The 17,806-nt window shown below is 43.2% G+C and overlaps 1 protein-coding gene across 4 annotated transcripts in view; it reads left to right on the forward strand.

Annotated features, from left to right (window-relative positions):
- The window catches only part of PHLDB3 (pleckstrin homology like domain family B member 3), a 60,436-nt gene that overhangs the window by 10,375 nt on the left and 32,255 nt on the right, over positions 1 to 17,806 (forward strand). For 2 of the 4 annotated variants that reach the window (XM_040420206.1, XM_040420228.1), the window contains exons 2-3: positions 7,172 to 7,422; positions 11,501 to 11,632. In XM_040420206.1, the coding sequence (XP_040276140.1) occupies positions 7,192 to 7,422; positions 11,501 to 11,632 (363 nt within the window). In that variant the 5' untranslated portion in view covers positions 7,172 to 7,191. Of the gene's footprint in view, positions 1 to 2,871; positions 2,995 to 3,118; positions 3,210 to 7,171; positions 7,423 to 11,500; positions 11,633 to 17,806 lie in introns of those variants that run through there. The other 2 variants (XM_040420212.1, XM_040420219.1) reach the window with 2 other exon arrangements.

The raw sequence follows: 17,806 nt of genomic DNA on the forward strand, positions 1-17,806 counted from the left end.
TGAGGGGATTTACATCCAAATCAGGTGAACGGTGCAGGAATTACAGCAGTTACATATGTGCCTCCCACTTGTTAAGGGACCAAAAGTAATGGGACATAATAATAATCATAAATCAAACTCTCACTTTTTAATTCTTGGTTGCAAATCCTTTGCAGTCAATTACAGCCTGAAGTCTGGAACGCATAGACATCACCAGACGCTGGTCTCATCCCTGGTGATGCTCTGCCAGGCCTCTACTGCAACTGTCTCCAGTTCGTGCTTGTTCTTGGGGCATTTTCCCTTCAGTTTTGTCTTCAGCAAGTGAAATGCTCAATCGGATTCAGGTCCGGGGATTGACTCGGCCATTGCAGAACATTCCACTTCTTTCCCTTAGAAATCTCTTTGGTTGCTTTTGCAGTATGCTTTGGGTCATTGTCCATCTGCACTGTGAAGCGCCGTCCAATGAGTTCTGAAGCATTTGGCTGAATATGAGCAGATAATATTGCCCGAAACACTTCAGAATCCATCCTGCTGCTTTTGTCAGCAGTCACATCATCAATAAATACAAGAGAAGCAGTTCCATTGGCAGCCATACATGCCCACGCCATGACACTACCACCACCATGCTTCACTGATGAGGTGGTATGCTTAGGATCATGAGCAGCTCCTTTCCTTCTCCATACTCTTCTCTTCCCATCACTCTGGTACAAGTTGGTCTTGGTCTCATCTGTCCATAGGATGTTGTTCCAGAACTGTGAAGGCTTTTTTAGATGTTGTTTGGCAAACTCTAATCTGGCCTTCCTGTTTTTGAGGCTCACCAATGGTTTACATCTTGTGGTGAACCCTCTGTATTCACTCTGGTGAAGTCTTCTCCTGACTGCTGACTTTGACACACATACACCTACCTCCTGGAGAGTGTTCTTGATCTGGCCAACTGTTGTGAAGGGCGTTTTCTTCACCAGGGAAAGAATTCTTCGGTCATCCTCCACAGTTGTTTTCCGTGGTCTTCCGGCTCTTTTGGTGTTGCTGAGCTCACCGGTGCGTTCCTTCTTTTTAAGAATGTTCCAAACAGTTGTTTTGGCCGCGCCTAATGTTTTTGCTATCTCTCTGATGGGTTTGTTGTGTTTTTTCAGCCTAATGATGGCTTCACTGATAGTGACAGCTCTTTGGATCTCATCTTGAGAGTTGACAGCAACAGATTCCAAATGCAAATAGCAGACTGGAAATGAACTCTGGACCTTGTATCTGCTCATTGTAATTGGGATAATGAGGGAATAACACACACCTGGCCATGGAACAGCTGAGAAGACAATTGTCCCATTACTTCTGGTCCCTTAACAAGTGGGAGGAACATATGCAAACTGCTGTAATTCCTGCACCGTTCACCTGATTTGGATGTAAATCCCCTCAGATTACAGCTGACAGTCTGCAGGTAAAGCACATCTTGTCCGTTTAATTTCACATCCATTGTGGTGGTGTATAGAGCCAAAAATGTTAGAATTGTGTCCATGTCCCAATATTTATGGACCTGACTGTAGATATCTATTATCTATCTATTATCTATCTATCTATCTATCTATCTATCTCATATCTATCTATCTATTATCTATCTATTATCTATTATCTATCTATTATCTATTATCTATCTATCTATTATCTATTATATATCTATTATCTATTATCTATCTATCTATTATCTATTATCTATTATCTATCTATTATCTATTATCTATCTATTATCTATCTATTATCTATCTATTATCTATTATCTATCTATTATCTATTATCTATCTATTATCTATTATCTATTATCTATCTATTATCTATCTATTATCTATTATCTATTATCTATCTATTATCTATTATCTATCTATTATCTATTATCTATCTATTATCTATCTATTATCTATCTATTATCTATTATCTATCTATTATCTATTATCTATCTATTATCTATCTATTATCTATCTATTATCTATCTATCTATCTATTATCTATCTATTATCTATCTATTATCTATTATCTATCTATTATCTATCTATTATCTATTATCTATTATCTATTATCTATTATCTATCTATCTATCTATTATCTATCTATTATCTATCTATTATCTATCTATCATCTATTATCTATCTATTATCTATTATCTATCTATCTATCTATTATCTATTATCTATTATCTATCTATTATCTATTATCTATCTATCTATTATCTATTATCTATTATCTATTATCTATTATCTATCTATTATCTATCTATCTATTATCTATTATCTATTATCTATCTATCTATCTATCTATTATCTATCTATTATCTATTATCTATCTATTATCTATCTATTATCTATCTATTATCTATTATCTATCTATTATCTATCTATCTATCTATCTATCTATCTATCTATCTATCTATCTATTATCTATCTATTATCTATCTATTATCTATCTATCTATCTCTCTATCTATCTATTATCTATCTATTATCTATCTATCTATTATCTATCTATTATCTATTATCTATCTATTATCTATCTATTATCTATTATCTATCTATCTATTATCTATCTATTATCTATCTATCTATTATCTATCTATTATCTATTATCTATTATCTATCTCATATCTATCTATCTATCTATTATCTATCTATCTATTATCTATCTATTATCTATTATCTATCTATTATCTATCTATTATCTATTATCTATCTATCTATTATCTATCTATTATCTATTATCTATCTCATATCTATCTATCTATCTATCTATCTATCTATCTATCTATCTATCTATCTATCTATCTATCTATTATCTATCATCCTTTACTCTATGGTTATTATGACTGTTCAGATACCTTTGCCTTTAATGAAGATAACTCTCATCCTCCGTGTCTTTGCATTCACTAATCTCTCTGGGTACAGGCGGGGGATCATTGTTCCTGTTCTTACGAAACTCATGGGATGATGGGAATATTCTGGGGAGGAGCGGGTGTCCTCGGTGCCTGTAGCCCTAGGTGTGTACATACAGATGTAGCAGAGCTATGTTTGTCCTCTGATGTGTCTTGCTACTTGTTGTTTTAAATAGGACAGTCAGGTGCCTCACTCACATCCTGTGTGTTACCCTCCTGTGTCTCTCAGGAAGCTGAGATACAGGTCGCTGTTTGACGGGTTCCTAATACTGCTGAGCCAGTGGTCTCCGGTGATTTCCATTCCCTGCAGATCTGATCAGTTAAAGAAAGAAATGGGCGGCTACCTGCTCTAGTGCCAAACAGCTCCACATATCTCAGCTTCCTGGAGCCCTGTGAGGGCGATAGATAATACTGAGGATAACTCCACTCCAGGGGTGCACCTAGCCTTTCTGCTGCTTGAGGCGAAAACTGAAATTTCTTAACCTAACCCCTTTGCCAGAATGAAAGCGCTCCTTGCCCATGGCCCTTCCGCTGCCCCCCTCTTGCCCCTGCTGCCTCACCCGGCCTCAGTGGTGGTGCGCCCCTGCTCCACTCACACCCGAATGCTGAGGATTGGAGTGGAGTCATGCTCAAATCATCATGATGCACTAACAATGCAGCACCAAAGGGTTAAATGACAGGTTTAGCTCTGCTACATCTGCATGTAAGTATCTATGCACACACGCATGTCGGGGCAGGCAGAACATTAAGTAATAGCATTGTCTGACCTGGAAAATGAAGAGCTGTTACACCCAAGGAGCACGGCTCCCACTCCCAGGCCGGGGCGCAGCAGAGTTTTATTACAAGCCGACCCATGACAGTTGTGACAAGCGCTCCTAGCGCTGTGGACAGCCTCAGCGCTAACCTAGGGACGCCATATAGTAGCATGTGTGGGGGAGGGGGGCAGTAGGCATCAATATGGGACCAGGAAATGTCAACCTCAGCTCTGCTGCATCGGATGTATGCATTTAGTGGAGAACAGAGGCAGTGCACAGGTTAACAGAGTGTGCAGGGCTGAGGTAAGCCCCCATGGCCGTCCCTTTCTTAGCTTAATACAATAATAACGAGGCATTAAAATCTGGTTGTGAATGGAGGCGATGCTTCATTAGGCTCTCATTAACCGCTAACAAAGAGAGGTGTTTCCGGAGGGATCCGGGGATCAGACGCACTGTTTTCTTAATGCATCATTAGAAGCCTATTCACAAGCTTGGGGGGGGGGGGGGGGGGGGGGCAGTAGGTAGACTCTGCGCTGTACACACCAGGTACCAGTGCAGATTGTCAGATGGAAATGTCTATTTTTTGATCTTATCTTTATGAGGTTAATGGTAGGGTGATACAAGACCCCATTGCGGTCCCCTATGAGTCCCTCCAAAAATCAGAGTAACACTTGTTGTATTGGGTCCAAATTATCCCAGGGGTCCTCTATAGGAGATTAGGGTGATGACTGCTGCGCCCCTCATGTGCTTGGTGGATTTGCTGTGATCGTGGACAGTGGGACCCCCATGTGGGTTTGCAAAGCGCAGAGCAAAGGGGGAGAAGCTGGTGACCCTCTCCTCATGGTCCGCCTCTGCGGTCTGTGTGCCCACGCATAGACGCGACAAAGTGGGTGTTAACCTGTCCAATTGCTACGCTGGAGATAAGCGGCTTTGAAGGTGTCAGGCAGCTGCTGATCTGCCCGAGGCTGGTCATGTGACCATATCCTTATTATGGTGCGGGTTGTTATTTGCAACATTCCGAAAACATTTTCCACCCCTGAGGCGGCTCCATATTCTGTCCCTTTGTCACTCCTAGAGGAGATGGCGGGGAGGTGGTTTCCATGTGCAGCTGTGAGCACAATGAGGTGTGGGGGGCGGGGGGGACTAAATATTTAATGTGCAAGACTCAGGTACAAGAGAAATGTAGCAAGTGACCCTAGTCTGCTGTGTGTCATGCAAGACAGCGCCCCCTACTGGTTCTATCTATTATCTATCTATTATCTATTATCTATCTATTATCTATCTATTATCTATCTATTATCTATCTATCTATTATCTATAATCTATCTATCTATCTATCTATTATCTATCTATTATCTATTATCTATTATCTATTATCTATCTATTATCTAATATCTATTATCTATTATCTATCTATTATCTATCTATTATCTATCTATTATCTATCTATTATCTATCTATTATCTATCTATCTATTATCTATTATCTATCTATTATCTATTATCTATTATCTATCTATTATCTATCTATTATCTATCTATTATCTATCTATTATCTATCTATTATCTATCTATTATCTATCTATTATCTATCTATCTATTATCTATTATCTATCTATTATCTATCTATCTATTATCTATTATCTATCTATTATCTATTATCTATTATCTATCTATTATCTATCTATTATCTATCTATTATCTATCTATTATCTATCTATCTATCTATTATCTATCTATTATCTATCTATCTATTATCTATTATCTATCTATTATCTATCTATTATCTATCTATCTATTATCTATCTATTATCTATCTATCTATTATCTATCTATCTATTATCTATTATCTATCTATTATCTATCTATCTATTATCTATCTATTATCTATCTATCTATCTATCTATCTATCTATCTATCTATCTATTATCTATCTATCTATTATCTATTATCTATCTATCTATTATCTATCTATTATCTATCTATTATCTATTATCTATCTATTATCTATCTATTATCTATCTATTATCTATCTATTATCTATTATCTATCTATTATCTATTATCTATCTATTATCTATCTATCTATCTATCTATCTATCTATCTATCTATCTATCTCATATCTATCTATCTATTATCTATCTATTATCTATTATCTATCTATTATCTATCTATTATCTATCTATTATCTATTTATCTATCTATCTATTATCTATTATCTATTATCTATCTATCTATCTATCTATTATCTATCTATTATCTATCTATTATCTATCTATCTATTATCTATCTATTATCTATCTATCCATCTATTATCTATCTATCTATTATCTATCTATCCATCTATTATCTATCTATTATCTATCTATCTATTATCTATTATCTATTATCTATTATCTATCTATCTATTATCTATCTATCTATTATCTATTATCTATTATCTATCTATCTATCTATCTATCTATCTATCTATCTATCTATCTATCTATCTATCTATCACTTTTATGGGCTTTTTTATGGAAGTCCCCGACTTTCCCAGCTTCCCCAGTAGGATTTCCAGATATTTTGGTCCCCGGTGGCCGCAGACGCTGGGAGTTTCCATGCAGATCCTCTACGTCCTCAGTTAGAAGTCTAGAAAGTCCCTGGATCTTCCATCTGCTGTGAAAGCAGAAATGAGGTAGCGCTGGTGAGGGCGGCTCGTCTGTGGCCCATTGCACAACACGACCTCTAACCCCTGCGCCTCGTGTTTCCTATACAAACCCTTACTTTCAGAATGAAATGTCCAAGGAGTCCCAGGAGACGGCGCTGAGTCCTTGTGGGCGACTCTGTGAAAAGCTGCAGTCAATACCATGAGAAACGTACACTGGCGGAGAACGTGGGAAGTCACCCGTAAAGGGGGGTGAAAGCACTCGTGACCATCCTTAAAGGGATCATTTCTCATATTAACAAATATTCTTTGATTAGAGAACTGCAGAAATAGCCATTCCCTTTCTATGGGGATTGCTTCCCTTACAGGTGTAGAGGATCCAGCAGGGCGCTGCCAATGGAGGTCAAATAAAGGGTCTCCTCCACCTATCACATATAGAACTGGTCAGGCTCCAAGGTCTGGGATGTGACCTCTGGGGCCCTACATGACACTCTTAAAGGGGTATTCCTGTTAACCCTACATACTGGACAGTGGAGTACCCCTTTAAGTGCCTTGGAATGAGAGGTTAGGGTCTTGGTGCCTTCAGATGCCCCTTCTATTATTTCCATACAGTGTCCCATGCAATGGTTGCCACATTTTTTGGCCTAAGTCCTGAGGAGGAGGAGGAGGTCCGTACTGAGATAATGGAGGTCGTCTATAGAGCGGGTCTTACATTCCACTTTGAGAGCTGGAGATGCATGATGGCAATGACCGTGGCAATGTCGTAGGGTGGTCTTGACCTTGCAGGGGCCTGAAGGTCCTATCCACAGTCCTGAGGTTCTCAGCTCTACATGTGTCTCTATACATCATCAGGTTCCATCTGACACTTGTCCTCTCCACAGGGTTCACGTCTTGGTCACACATGGTTGTCGGATGTCCTGGGACACTCTTGGGGCAGCCAGAGCTTCAAATCTGCCTAGAGTCAGCCAGTCGCAAAGCCAAGTCCATGTCCCCTGAACGGAAGGAGGATTGTGGATGGGAGCCCCCCGTGGAGGAGCTGGAAGGAGACTCCATGTCCTCGGAGGGAGGAAGGGTGACTGACAGTACTACGGATGATGAGGAGACCAGCAGTACAGAAAGCTCACACACTCAGGTGAGGCCTGGAGAATCTCATCCAGCTACCAAGAGAGGTAGATATACTGGAGGAGCTATCGGTGCTGGATAGGTAGGTGCTCCCCTCAGGCACACCTTGTAGGTTCATAGCCACCCATGAGATGCAGGGTTGTAAGGAGGTGCTGCAATCACTAGAAGGAGCTAAATGGTAGGAATTCATAAATCTGGTGATTCTGAAGGAGATACATTTTTGAAGGACACTTTCAAAATTTTGTGTATTGTCCCTTTAAGAAAGGATGATGAAGGTAGAGCAAATTACGGTAGGTTCTTCCAAAGGGCCTGAGACCCGGATTTTGTCCATAAGTGTCTGACGGCACGTAATAAAGCTCTGGTCGTACCGTAGGGTGTCACATATATCCTATGTAAAGTCCGGGGCAGCTGAGGAAGAAGTCAGCGATTTAAGGTCTCCTCCTGGGCGGGTCAGTGTGATCTATAAACGGTATGTAAATATAAGGGGCTGAGATACAGGGAGCTGTTTGTCGGGGTCCTCATGGTGACAGCCACCACCTGACATACATCCCCCTTGGGTCTTTAACAGGATCTGGTATTTTTCACGGTTGTATCCTGCGCTATTCTTGGTGGAATCCTCACCAGAGCCCCCAAAAAGGGTTATAATGTGAACAGAGCCATGTCGGGAAGGACAATCGCCAGCGGCTACAGTGTGCCACATATCACAGGAAGCTGGACGAGAAGCTCATCAAACAGCTCCCCCTGTCTCAGCTTCTTGGACTTTATTAGAATTTTTGTATTTACTGAGCATGGACAGTGCTGCGCTCACTTACTTGGTGCCGCCCCTCCAGTATAATCTGACATGTACCATGCCGTCCCTCCAGTATAATCTGCTGTGTACCATGCCGCCCCTTCAGTATAATCTGACGTGTACCATGACGTCCCTCCAGTATAATCTGACATGTACCATGCCGCCCCTCCAGTATAATCTGACATGTACCATGCCGCCCCTCCAGTATAATCTGACGTGTACCATGCCGCCCCTCCAGTATAATCTGACGTGTACCATGCCGCCCCTCCAGTATAATCTGACATGTACCATGCCGTCCCTCCAGTATAATCTGCTGTGTACCATGCCGCCCCTCCAGTATAATCTGACGTGTACCATGCCGCCCCTCCAGTATAATCTGACATGTACCATGCCGCCCCTCCAGTATAATCTGACGTGTACCATGCCGCCCCTCCAGTATAATCTGACATGTACCATGCCGCCCCTCTAGTATAACCTGACATGTACCATGCCGTCCCTCCAGTATAATCTGCTGTGTACCATGCCGCCCCTCCAGTATAATCTGACATGTACCATGCCGCCCCTCCAGTATAATCTGACGTGTACCATGCCGCCCCTCCAGTATAATCTGACATGTACCATGCCGCCCCTCCAGTATAATCTGACATGTACCATGCCGCCCCTCCAGTATAATCTGACATGTACCATATGCCGCCCCTCCAGTATAATCTGACATGTACCATATGCCGCCCCTCCAGTATAATCTGACATGTACCATGCCGCCCCTCCAGTATAACCTGCCATGTACCATGCCGCCCCTCCAGTATAATCTGACATGAACCATGCCGCCCCCCCAGTATAATCTGACATGTACCATGCCGCCCCTCCAGTATAACCTGCCATGTACCATGCCGCCCCTCCAGTATAATCTGACATGTACCATGCCGCCCCTCCAGTATAATCTGACGTGTACCATGCCGCCCCTCCAGTATAACCTGACATGTACCATGCCGCCCCTCCAGTATAATCTGACATGTACCATGCCGCCCCTCCAGTATAATCTGCTGTGTACCATGCCGCCCCTCCAGTATAATCTGACATGTACCATGCCGCCCCTCCAGTATAACCTGACATGTACCATGCCGCCCCTCCAGTATAATCTGCTGTGTACCATGCCGCCCCTCCAGTATAATCTGACATGTACCATGCCGCCCCTCCAGTATAATCTGACATGTACCATGCCGCCCCTCCAGTATAATCTGCTGTGTACCATGCCGCCCCTCCAGTATAATCTGCTGTGTACCATGCCGCCCCTCCAGTATAATCTGACATGTACCATGCCGCCCCTCCAGTATAATCTGACGTGTACCATGCCGCCCCTCCAGTATAATCTGCCATGTACCATGCCGCCCCTCCAGTATAATCTGACGTGTACCATGCCGCCCCTCCTGTATAATCTGACATGTACCATGCCGCCCCTCCAGTATAATCTGACATGTACCATGCCGCCCCTCCAGTATAATCTGACGTGTACCATGCCGCCCCTCCAGTATAATCTGACGTGTACCATGCCGCCCCTCCTGTATAATCTGACATGTACCATGCCGCCCCTCCAGTATAATCTGACATGTACCATGCCGCCCCTCCAGTATAATCTGACATGTACCATGCCGCCCCTCCAGTATAATCTGACATGTACCATGCCGCCCCTCCAGTATAATCTGCTGTGTACCATGCCGCCCCTCCAGTATAATCTGACATGTACCATGCCGCCCCTCCAGTATAATCTGCTGTGTACCATGCCGCCCCTCCAGTATAATCTGACGTGTACCATGCCGCCCCTCCTGTATAATCTGACATGTACCATGCCGCCCCTCCAGTATAATCTGACATGTACCATGCCGCCCCTCCAGTATAATCTGACATGTACCATGCCGCCCCTCCAGTATAATCTGACATGTACCATGCCGCCCCTCCAGTATAATCTGCTGTGTACCATGCCGCCCCTCCAGTATAATCTGACATGTACCATGCCGCCCCTCCAGTATAATCTGCTGTGTACCATGCCGCCCCTCCAGTATAATCTGACATGTACCATGCCGCCCCTCCAGTATAATCTGCTGTGTACCATGCCGCCCCTCCAGTATAATCTGCTGTGTACCATGCCGCCCCTCCAGTATAATCTGACATGTACTGTTGATCAATGTAAACAGCGACCATAAAACCGCGCCCGGTGTCACAATCTGTGAAAATAATTACAGGTGTTACAAAACGCATCAATCAAGTCAGCATAAAACTGGCGACACGTCACCCCGGCGCAGAGATAGCCGTCACCGTCACCAGCACAGCTCATACAGGGCGGGCACCCAGCTTTCCCGGAATTCTGAATAGAAGTGTGTGCAGTGATGTGTGGCCAAGAACTGATTTTGGCCGGCAAGTCTTAAAGGGGTGGCCTCGACTAGTACCCGGACTGTCGGTATGAGGATACCCGCCGTGGATCTGGGTGATGTGTTAGATGGTGGCGGTATTGGAGGGTGATGCCCAGATCCTCACTCCTGCCCTGATGGTGACAACGTCCACATCGTCTGTCACGTTGTGTGAGTCACCAGCTGAGGTGACAACGTACAATCTGCAGCCGCAGGTGACAGCGGGCAGAGGGCATGACACGGGCCAACCTGCCACACACATTACATAACATCGTCATCTCGTGTCTCATAACGCCGTCATTTATTATTATTTATCTGTTTTTTTTTTATGTCTTTTTGTCTTTTTTTAAATGTTAATACTTTTTATTAATTCACTTTATTTATTTTATATTTTTTTTATTTTGTGTTTTCCTTTACACTTCCCCAAGATGATGCCGATTGTTCTATTTTTGTTTTACCTTTTTACCCCCTTTTGGGCTGTTTTTGGTTATTTTTCACATCAGGCCATCGACTGATTATACGGGGCATCTCTCCGGATTCAGTACGGCGGACACATGTAGCAGTGCTGAGTTTGTCATGTGGCACGCCTACTGCTTGTGGCGCTAAATGACATACTCGGCTCTGCGAACATCCGCCTGTCGTGTGAATCTCCCGGATCGTGACGCAGGAGGGGGGGGGGGGGGGGAGGATGGGTCCCGTAGAAGTGTCTGCTCTTCTACTGTAAACACCGCAGCGCGAGTCGCCTTTAGTGCCGCCTTGTTTACAGTGATGAGACCCAGATTCCGGGAAGTCACTGTAATATTTCAGCAATGAATCTGTCTGTGCTGAGTGTCGACCAATATGGCCGCCAGCACCCCAACATTTATAACTGGGTCGTCTCTGTGTCCCCGCAGCGCGAGGAGTTAGCCGGAAATCCGGTCCAGCGGCGACTGGAGGCCGAGCAGATGAAGGTGATGAACAGAATCTCCCAGCTGGAGCAGGAGATCCGAGAGCTGCAGCTGCAGAGGCGAGAGCTGAGGATCGAGGTAACCTACAGCAGCGTGCACCCCAATATCAGACACGGGGGGTGCTCAGGGCGGACCACCATTACAGCTCCCAGCCACCCAGCTTTCCCAGCGTTGCCTCCCTCTACAATTTGGGAGTCTGGGAAAGCAGACGGCCATATTGGTTGCCACCCAGCTTTCCCGGGCACAGATCTAGCGACGGCGAGTCGTTATACGTTATAATAGTCGGTGTAATTCCTGATCCATCAGTCATGTCCTTCTCACCGCCAGTCCTTCTGCGTCACTCCAGCATCCTGACAAACCAGTATAACCAGCCCGCGTACCCTAGGGGGGGAGGAACCGAAACCAGAGGAGGCACGGGGTGGCACTGGTGTGTGGGAATCTCACAGTCATCCCGCTGGGAGACTCTGTGGAAAAGTCCACTCCCTGAAGCACAAAGATGGCCGCCTGCTGCTCTCACACCCTTAAAGGGATTGTCCATAAAGCTCCATCTCTAGTTCTACAACATTCCAACACCCTTTGACAAATCAGCATGCTGTCAGTGAATGGAAACATTCTTCTTAATATCCAAATGTTAAAACCCCAGCGGTAATCTTGGCCAGACCTCGGATATTTGGGCAATTTGCGCTGATACATTGTAACAAGCTGCAGCTGTGTGAGCGGGATGGCTTTACAGCCTGTGAAGGTAAATGTTTCCATTCACTGACAACTCAAAAGTAAAGCATTTACAACTTATTCTGCACAGCGTTTCACCTGGCAGAGCAGCAGTTTGTACTCCAAAGCTTCTCATCCTACTGTATTTTCAATCATAGTCAGATATTCTGGACTTAAAGGGGTATTCCAACCACTTATGGCATCTTCTCAGGATAGGGTGACCAGCAGCTGCTCCTCCAGGTGGGACCTTCTCCTATTAGACATGTATGGTAGGTCCTGGGAATACCCCTTTAAGGAGCCTTCTGGTCACCCACCTACTTGCACTGACACTTCCTTGCTCCTCTCTCCATGTCTTGTGAATGTTCCCCTGTGACTGCTGAGCACATACTCACCCACATCTACCCTGGGAGCGAGAAATGTATAAGCGTCTCCCCTCAGGCTTTCAGTTCACGGAGCAGTAAGTGTCTATAATAATTAGGTAAGTTGACTCAATATTTCCATTTATTAGTTTTATCAAATCTTAGGAACGTTGGGTGACAACCAATATGGCCGCTGTTACAGCACTCACAGGGGGTGTCACGCGGCTTTCCTGGAATGGCAGATTGGACTAGTGATGCGGTACTATATTACCGCCATTCCTGTGTGTACATGCAGCGGGCTCCTCCCCCCAGGGCCCTTTAAGAGTACTAGTACTTGTTTCGTGACGCCAGTTGCAATGAGCACTTTTAGTGATGTAGTGGATGGTACCCAGGTGTAAGAATGGCCTAAATGTCCCTTAATGTTGGTGCACGTGTCACGGTGCTCCTACCTGGATACACTGGACCCCATGCGTTGGCCCCATAGCAATGGAAGGGCGGTTGATGATGAAGAGGATGATGAAATAAATTGAGTCCAGACCTTGTGATGAAGTTCAATAACAGCTTTACTTTGCATAAACAGTTTCAGAATTGTCTTGGTTCCCAACAGGCTTTAGCATTAACTCTGGCAGGCAAACAAACTCAACTCTGCTACATCTGTTGCTCTCTGGCACTGCTGTGTTGACAGGCTGACTGAATAACTTTGCTTTAGCTGTCTGCTGCAACTTCTCTCTGTAGTCTGACTCCAGGGAAAACTCCTCCTGGCTTCAGAGGCTCCAAACTGTGGCCTCCACATCCAGCAGAGCTGAAGGTGCTCTAGCTGGCTTGGGCAAGGCACGTCCAGCAGGGACATGCACCTGCTGCACACCCTCCCTTGGCAGGGGGTAAACTAGAACTGACTCTAACTAGAACTCCACCCTCCCGGCAGCAAGTGGGACCACACCACAGAGGGTGGGGGGGGGGGGGGGTTAGAATGGAAAGAAGGGTTCCACTCTCTATAAATGTAGCTCTGCCATGCTTGCTGCCCCCTTCTGGTGAACTAGGTAAATGACATGAACAAAAACAGTTACCAACATTAGAAGTGCACGGTGTTTAGGACCTGACATGAATACAGATGATGACATGAGGTTAACCAATAAAGACAGTAGCAGGGTGCAGAAGTGGTAATGCCACTCTGGGGCGTTACATACAGTGTAGGACATCACCTCCATGCACTGACCCCTTTGTGTAATAGGACACGTAGAGTGCCGCACAGGAGGAAACCGTCAGAAGCCGAGCACCTACCTTCAGGCCTGGGGAGGTGTGTGGGGTCCATTTCTACAGGACGTATGAATCACAGAGGGCGCAACGTTGGGCAATCACAAGCGTCTCTTGTTATCGGAGGAAGCACTTTGTGACTGGAGGGCGTTTAAGGGGAACTGTCAGATATTTAGGGTACGGCCACACGGTCAGGTTTGGAGTGGATCATAAAAGGAGAGGCAGTATTGAGGAGGGGCGCTACCGCTCCTCTGTGAACGTGTGGCCGAGATGGAGCGCCGTGTTATAGATCATGGAGAACGTGCTGATATGTGCTGCATCTGTATTCTTTATGTGTCACCTGTGCATTTTCTCTTATTGTCACCTGTGCATTTCATCCTATTGCCACCTGTGCATTTTATCCTATTGTCACCGGTGCATTCTATACTATTGTCGCCTGTGCATTTCATCCTATTGTCACCTGTGCATTTCATCCTATTGTCACCTGTGCATTCTATACTATTGTCACCTGTGCATTTTCTCTTATTGCCACCTGTGCATTTTATCCTATTGTCACCGATGCATCTTATATTTTTGTCATCTATACATGTAATTCTTTTGTCACCTGCGCATTCTATCCTATTGTCACCTGTGCATTCTATACTATTTCCACCTGTGCATTTTATACTTTTGTCACATGTGCATTTTATCCTATTGTCACTTGTGCATTCTATTCTATTGTCACCTGTGCATTCTATCCTATTGTCACCTGTGCATTCTATCCTATTGCCACCTATGCATCTTAAATTTTTGTCATCTATGCATGTAATACCTTTGTCACTGTGTATTATATCCTCATGTCGCCTGTGCATTCTATACTATTGTCACCTGTGCATTCTATACTATTGTCACCTGTGCATTCTATACTATTGTCACCTGTGCATTCTATACTATTGTCACCTGTGCATTCTATACTATTGTCACCTGTGCATTCTATACTATTGTCACCTATGCATCTTATATTGTTGTCATCTATGCATGTAATACTTTTGTCACCTGTGGATTTTATCCTATTGTCGCCTGTGCATTCTACACTACTGTCACCTGTGCATTCTATACTATTGTCACCTGTACATTCTATTCTATTGTCACCTATGCATCTTATATTGTTGTCATCTATGCATGTAATACTTTTGTCATCTATGCATGTAATACTTTTGTCACCTGTGCATTTTATCCTATTGTCACCTGTGCATTCTATACTATTGTCACCTGTACATTCTATCCTAATGTCACCTGTGCATTCTATCCTATTGTCACCTGTACATTCTATCCTAATGTCACCTGTGCATTCTATCCTATTGTCACCTGTACATTCTATCCTATTGTCACCTGTACATTCTATCCTATTGTCACCTGTGCATTCTATCCTAATGTCACCTGTGCATTCTATCCTATTGTCACCTGTACATTCTATACTATTGTCGCCTGTGCATTCTATCCTATTGTCACCTGTGCATTCTATACTATTGTCACCTGTGCATTCTATACTATTGTCACCTGTGCATTCTATACTATTGTCATCTGTGCATTCTATACTATTGTCACCTGTGCATTCTATCCTATTGTCGCCTGTGCATTCTATCCTATTGTTGCCTGTGCATTCTATCCTATTGTCACCTGTGCATTCTATCCTATTGTCACCTGTACATTCTATACTATTGTCACCTGTGCATTCTATCCTATTGTTACCTGTGCATTCTATCCTAATGGCACCTGTGCATTCTATCCTAATGTCACCTGTGCATTCTATCCTATTGTCACCTGTACATTCTATCCTATTGTCACCTGTACATTCTATCCTATTGTCACCTGTACATTCTATACTATTGTCACCTGTGCATTCTATACTATTGTCGCCTGTGCATTCTATCCTATTGTCACCTGTGCATTCTATACTATTGTCACCTGTGCATTCTATACTATTGTCACCTGTGCATTCTATACTATTGTCACCTGTGCATTCTATCCTATTGTCGCCTGTGCATTCTATACTATTGTCACCTGTGCATTCTATCCTATTGTTGCCTGTGCATTCTATCCTATTGTCACCTGTGCATTCTATCCTATTGTCGCCTGTACATTCTATCCTATTGTCACCTGTGCATTCTATCCTATTGTCGCCTGTGCATTTCATCCTTTTGTCACCTGTGCATTCTATACTATTGTCACCTGTGCATTCTATACTATTGTCACCTGTACATTCTATACTATTGTCACCTGTGCATTCTATCCTATTGTCGCCTGTGCATTCTATACTATTTCCACCTGTGCATTTTATACTAGTGTCACCTGTGCATTTTCTCTTATTGTCACCTGTGCATTTCATCCTATTGCCACCTGTGCATTTTATCCTATTGTCACCGGTGCATTCTATACTATTGTCGCCTGTGCATTTCATCCTATTGTCACCTGTGCATTTCATCCTATTGTCACCTGTGCATTCTATACTATTGTCACCTGTGCATTTTCTCTTATTGCCACCTGTGCATTTTATCCTATTGTCACCGATGCATCTTATATTTTTGTCATCTATACATGTAATTCTTTTGTCACCTGCGCATTCTATCCTATTGTCACCTGTGCATTCTATACTATTTCCACCTGTGCATTTTATACTTTTGTCACATGTGCATTTTATCCTATTGTCACTTGTGCATTCTATTCTATTGTCACCTGTGCATTCTATCCTATTGTCACCTGTGCATTCTATCCTATTGCCACCTATGCATCTTAAATTTTTGTCATCTATGCATGTAATACCTTTGTCACTGTGTATTATATCCTCATGTCGCCTGTGCATTCTATACTATTGTCACCTGTGCATTCTATACTATTGTCACCTGTGCATTCTATACTATTGTCACCTGTGCATTCTATACTATTGTCACCTGTGCATTCTATACTATTGTCACCTGTGCATTCTATACTATTGTCACCTATGCATCTTATATTGTTGTCATCTATGCATGTAATACTTTTGTCACCTGTGGATTTTATCCTATTGTCGCCTGTGCATTCTACACTACTGTCACCTGTGCATTCTATACTATTGTCACCTGTACATTCTATTCTATTGTCACCTATGCATCTTATATTGTTGTCATCTATGCATGTAATACTTTTGTCATCTATGCATGTAATACTTTTGTCACCTGTGCATTTTATCCTATTGTCACCTGTGCATTCTATACTATTGTCACCTGTACATTCTATCCTAATGTCACCTGTGCATTCTATCCTATTGTCACCTGTACATTCTATCCTAATGTCACCTGTGCATTCTATCCTATTGTCACCTGTACATTCTATCCTATTGTCACCTGTACATTCTATCCTATTGTCACCTGTGCATTCTATCCTAATGTCACCTGTGCATTCTATCCTATTGTCACCTGTACATTCTATACTATTGTCGCCTGTGCATTCTATCCTATTGTCACCTGTGCATTCTATACTATTGTCACCTGTGCATTCTATACTATTGTCACCTGTGCATTCTATACTATTGTCATCTGTGCATTCTATACTATTGTCACCTGTGCATTCTATCCTATTGTCGCCTGTGCATTCTATCCTATTGTTGCCTGTGCATTCTATCCTATTGTCACCTGTGCATTCTATCCTATTGTCACCTGTACATTCTATACTATTGTCACCTGTGCATTCTATCCTATTGTTACCTGTGCATTCTATCCTAATGGCACCTGTGCATTCTATCCTAATGTCACCTGTGCATTCTATCCTATTGTCACCTGTACATTCTATCCTATTGTCACCTGTACATTCTATCCTATTGTCACCTGTACATTCTATACTATTGTCACCTGTGCATTCTATACTATTGTCGCCTGTGCATTCTATCCTATTGTCACCTGTGCATTCTATA

The sequence above is a fragment of the Bufo bufo genome, chromosome 1 (assembly GCF_905171765.1).
Source record: "Bufo bufo chromosome 1, aBufBuf1.1, whole genome shotgun sequence".
NCBI classification, from domain to species: domain Eukaryota; kingdom Metazoa; phylum Chordata; class Amphibia; order Anura; family Bufonidae; genus Bufo; species Bufo bufo.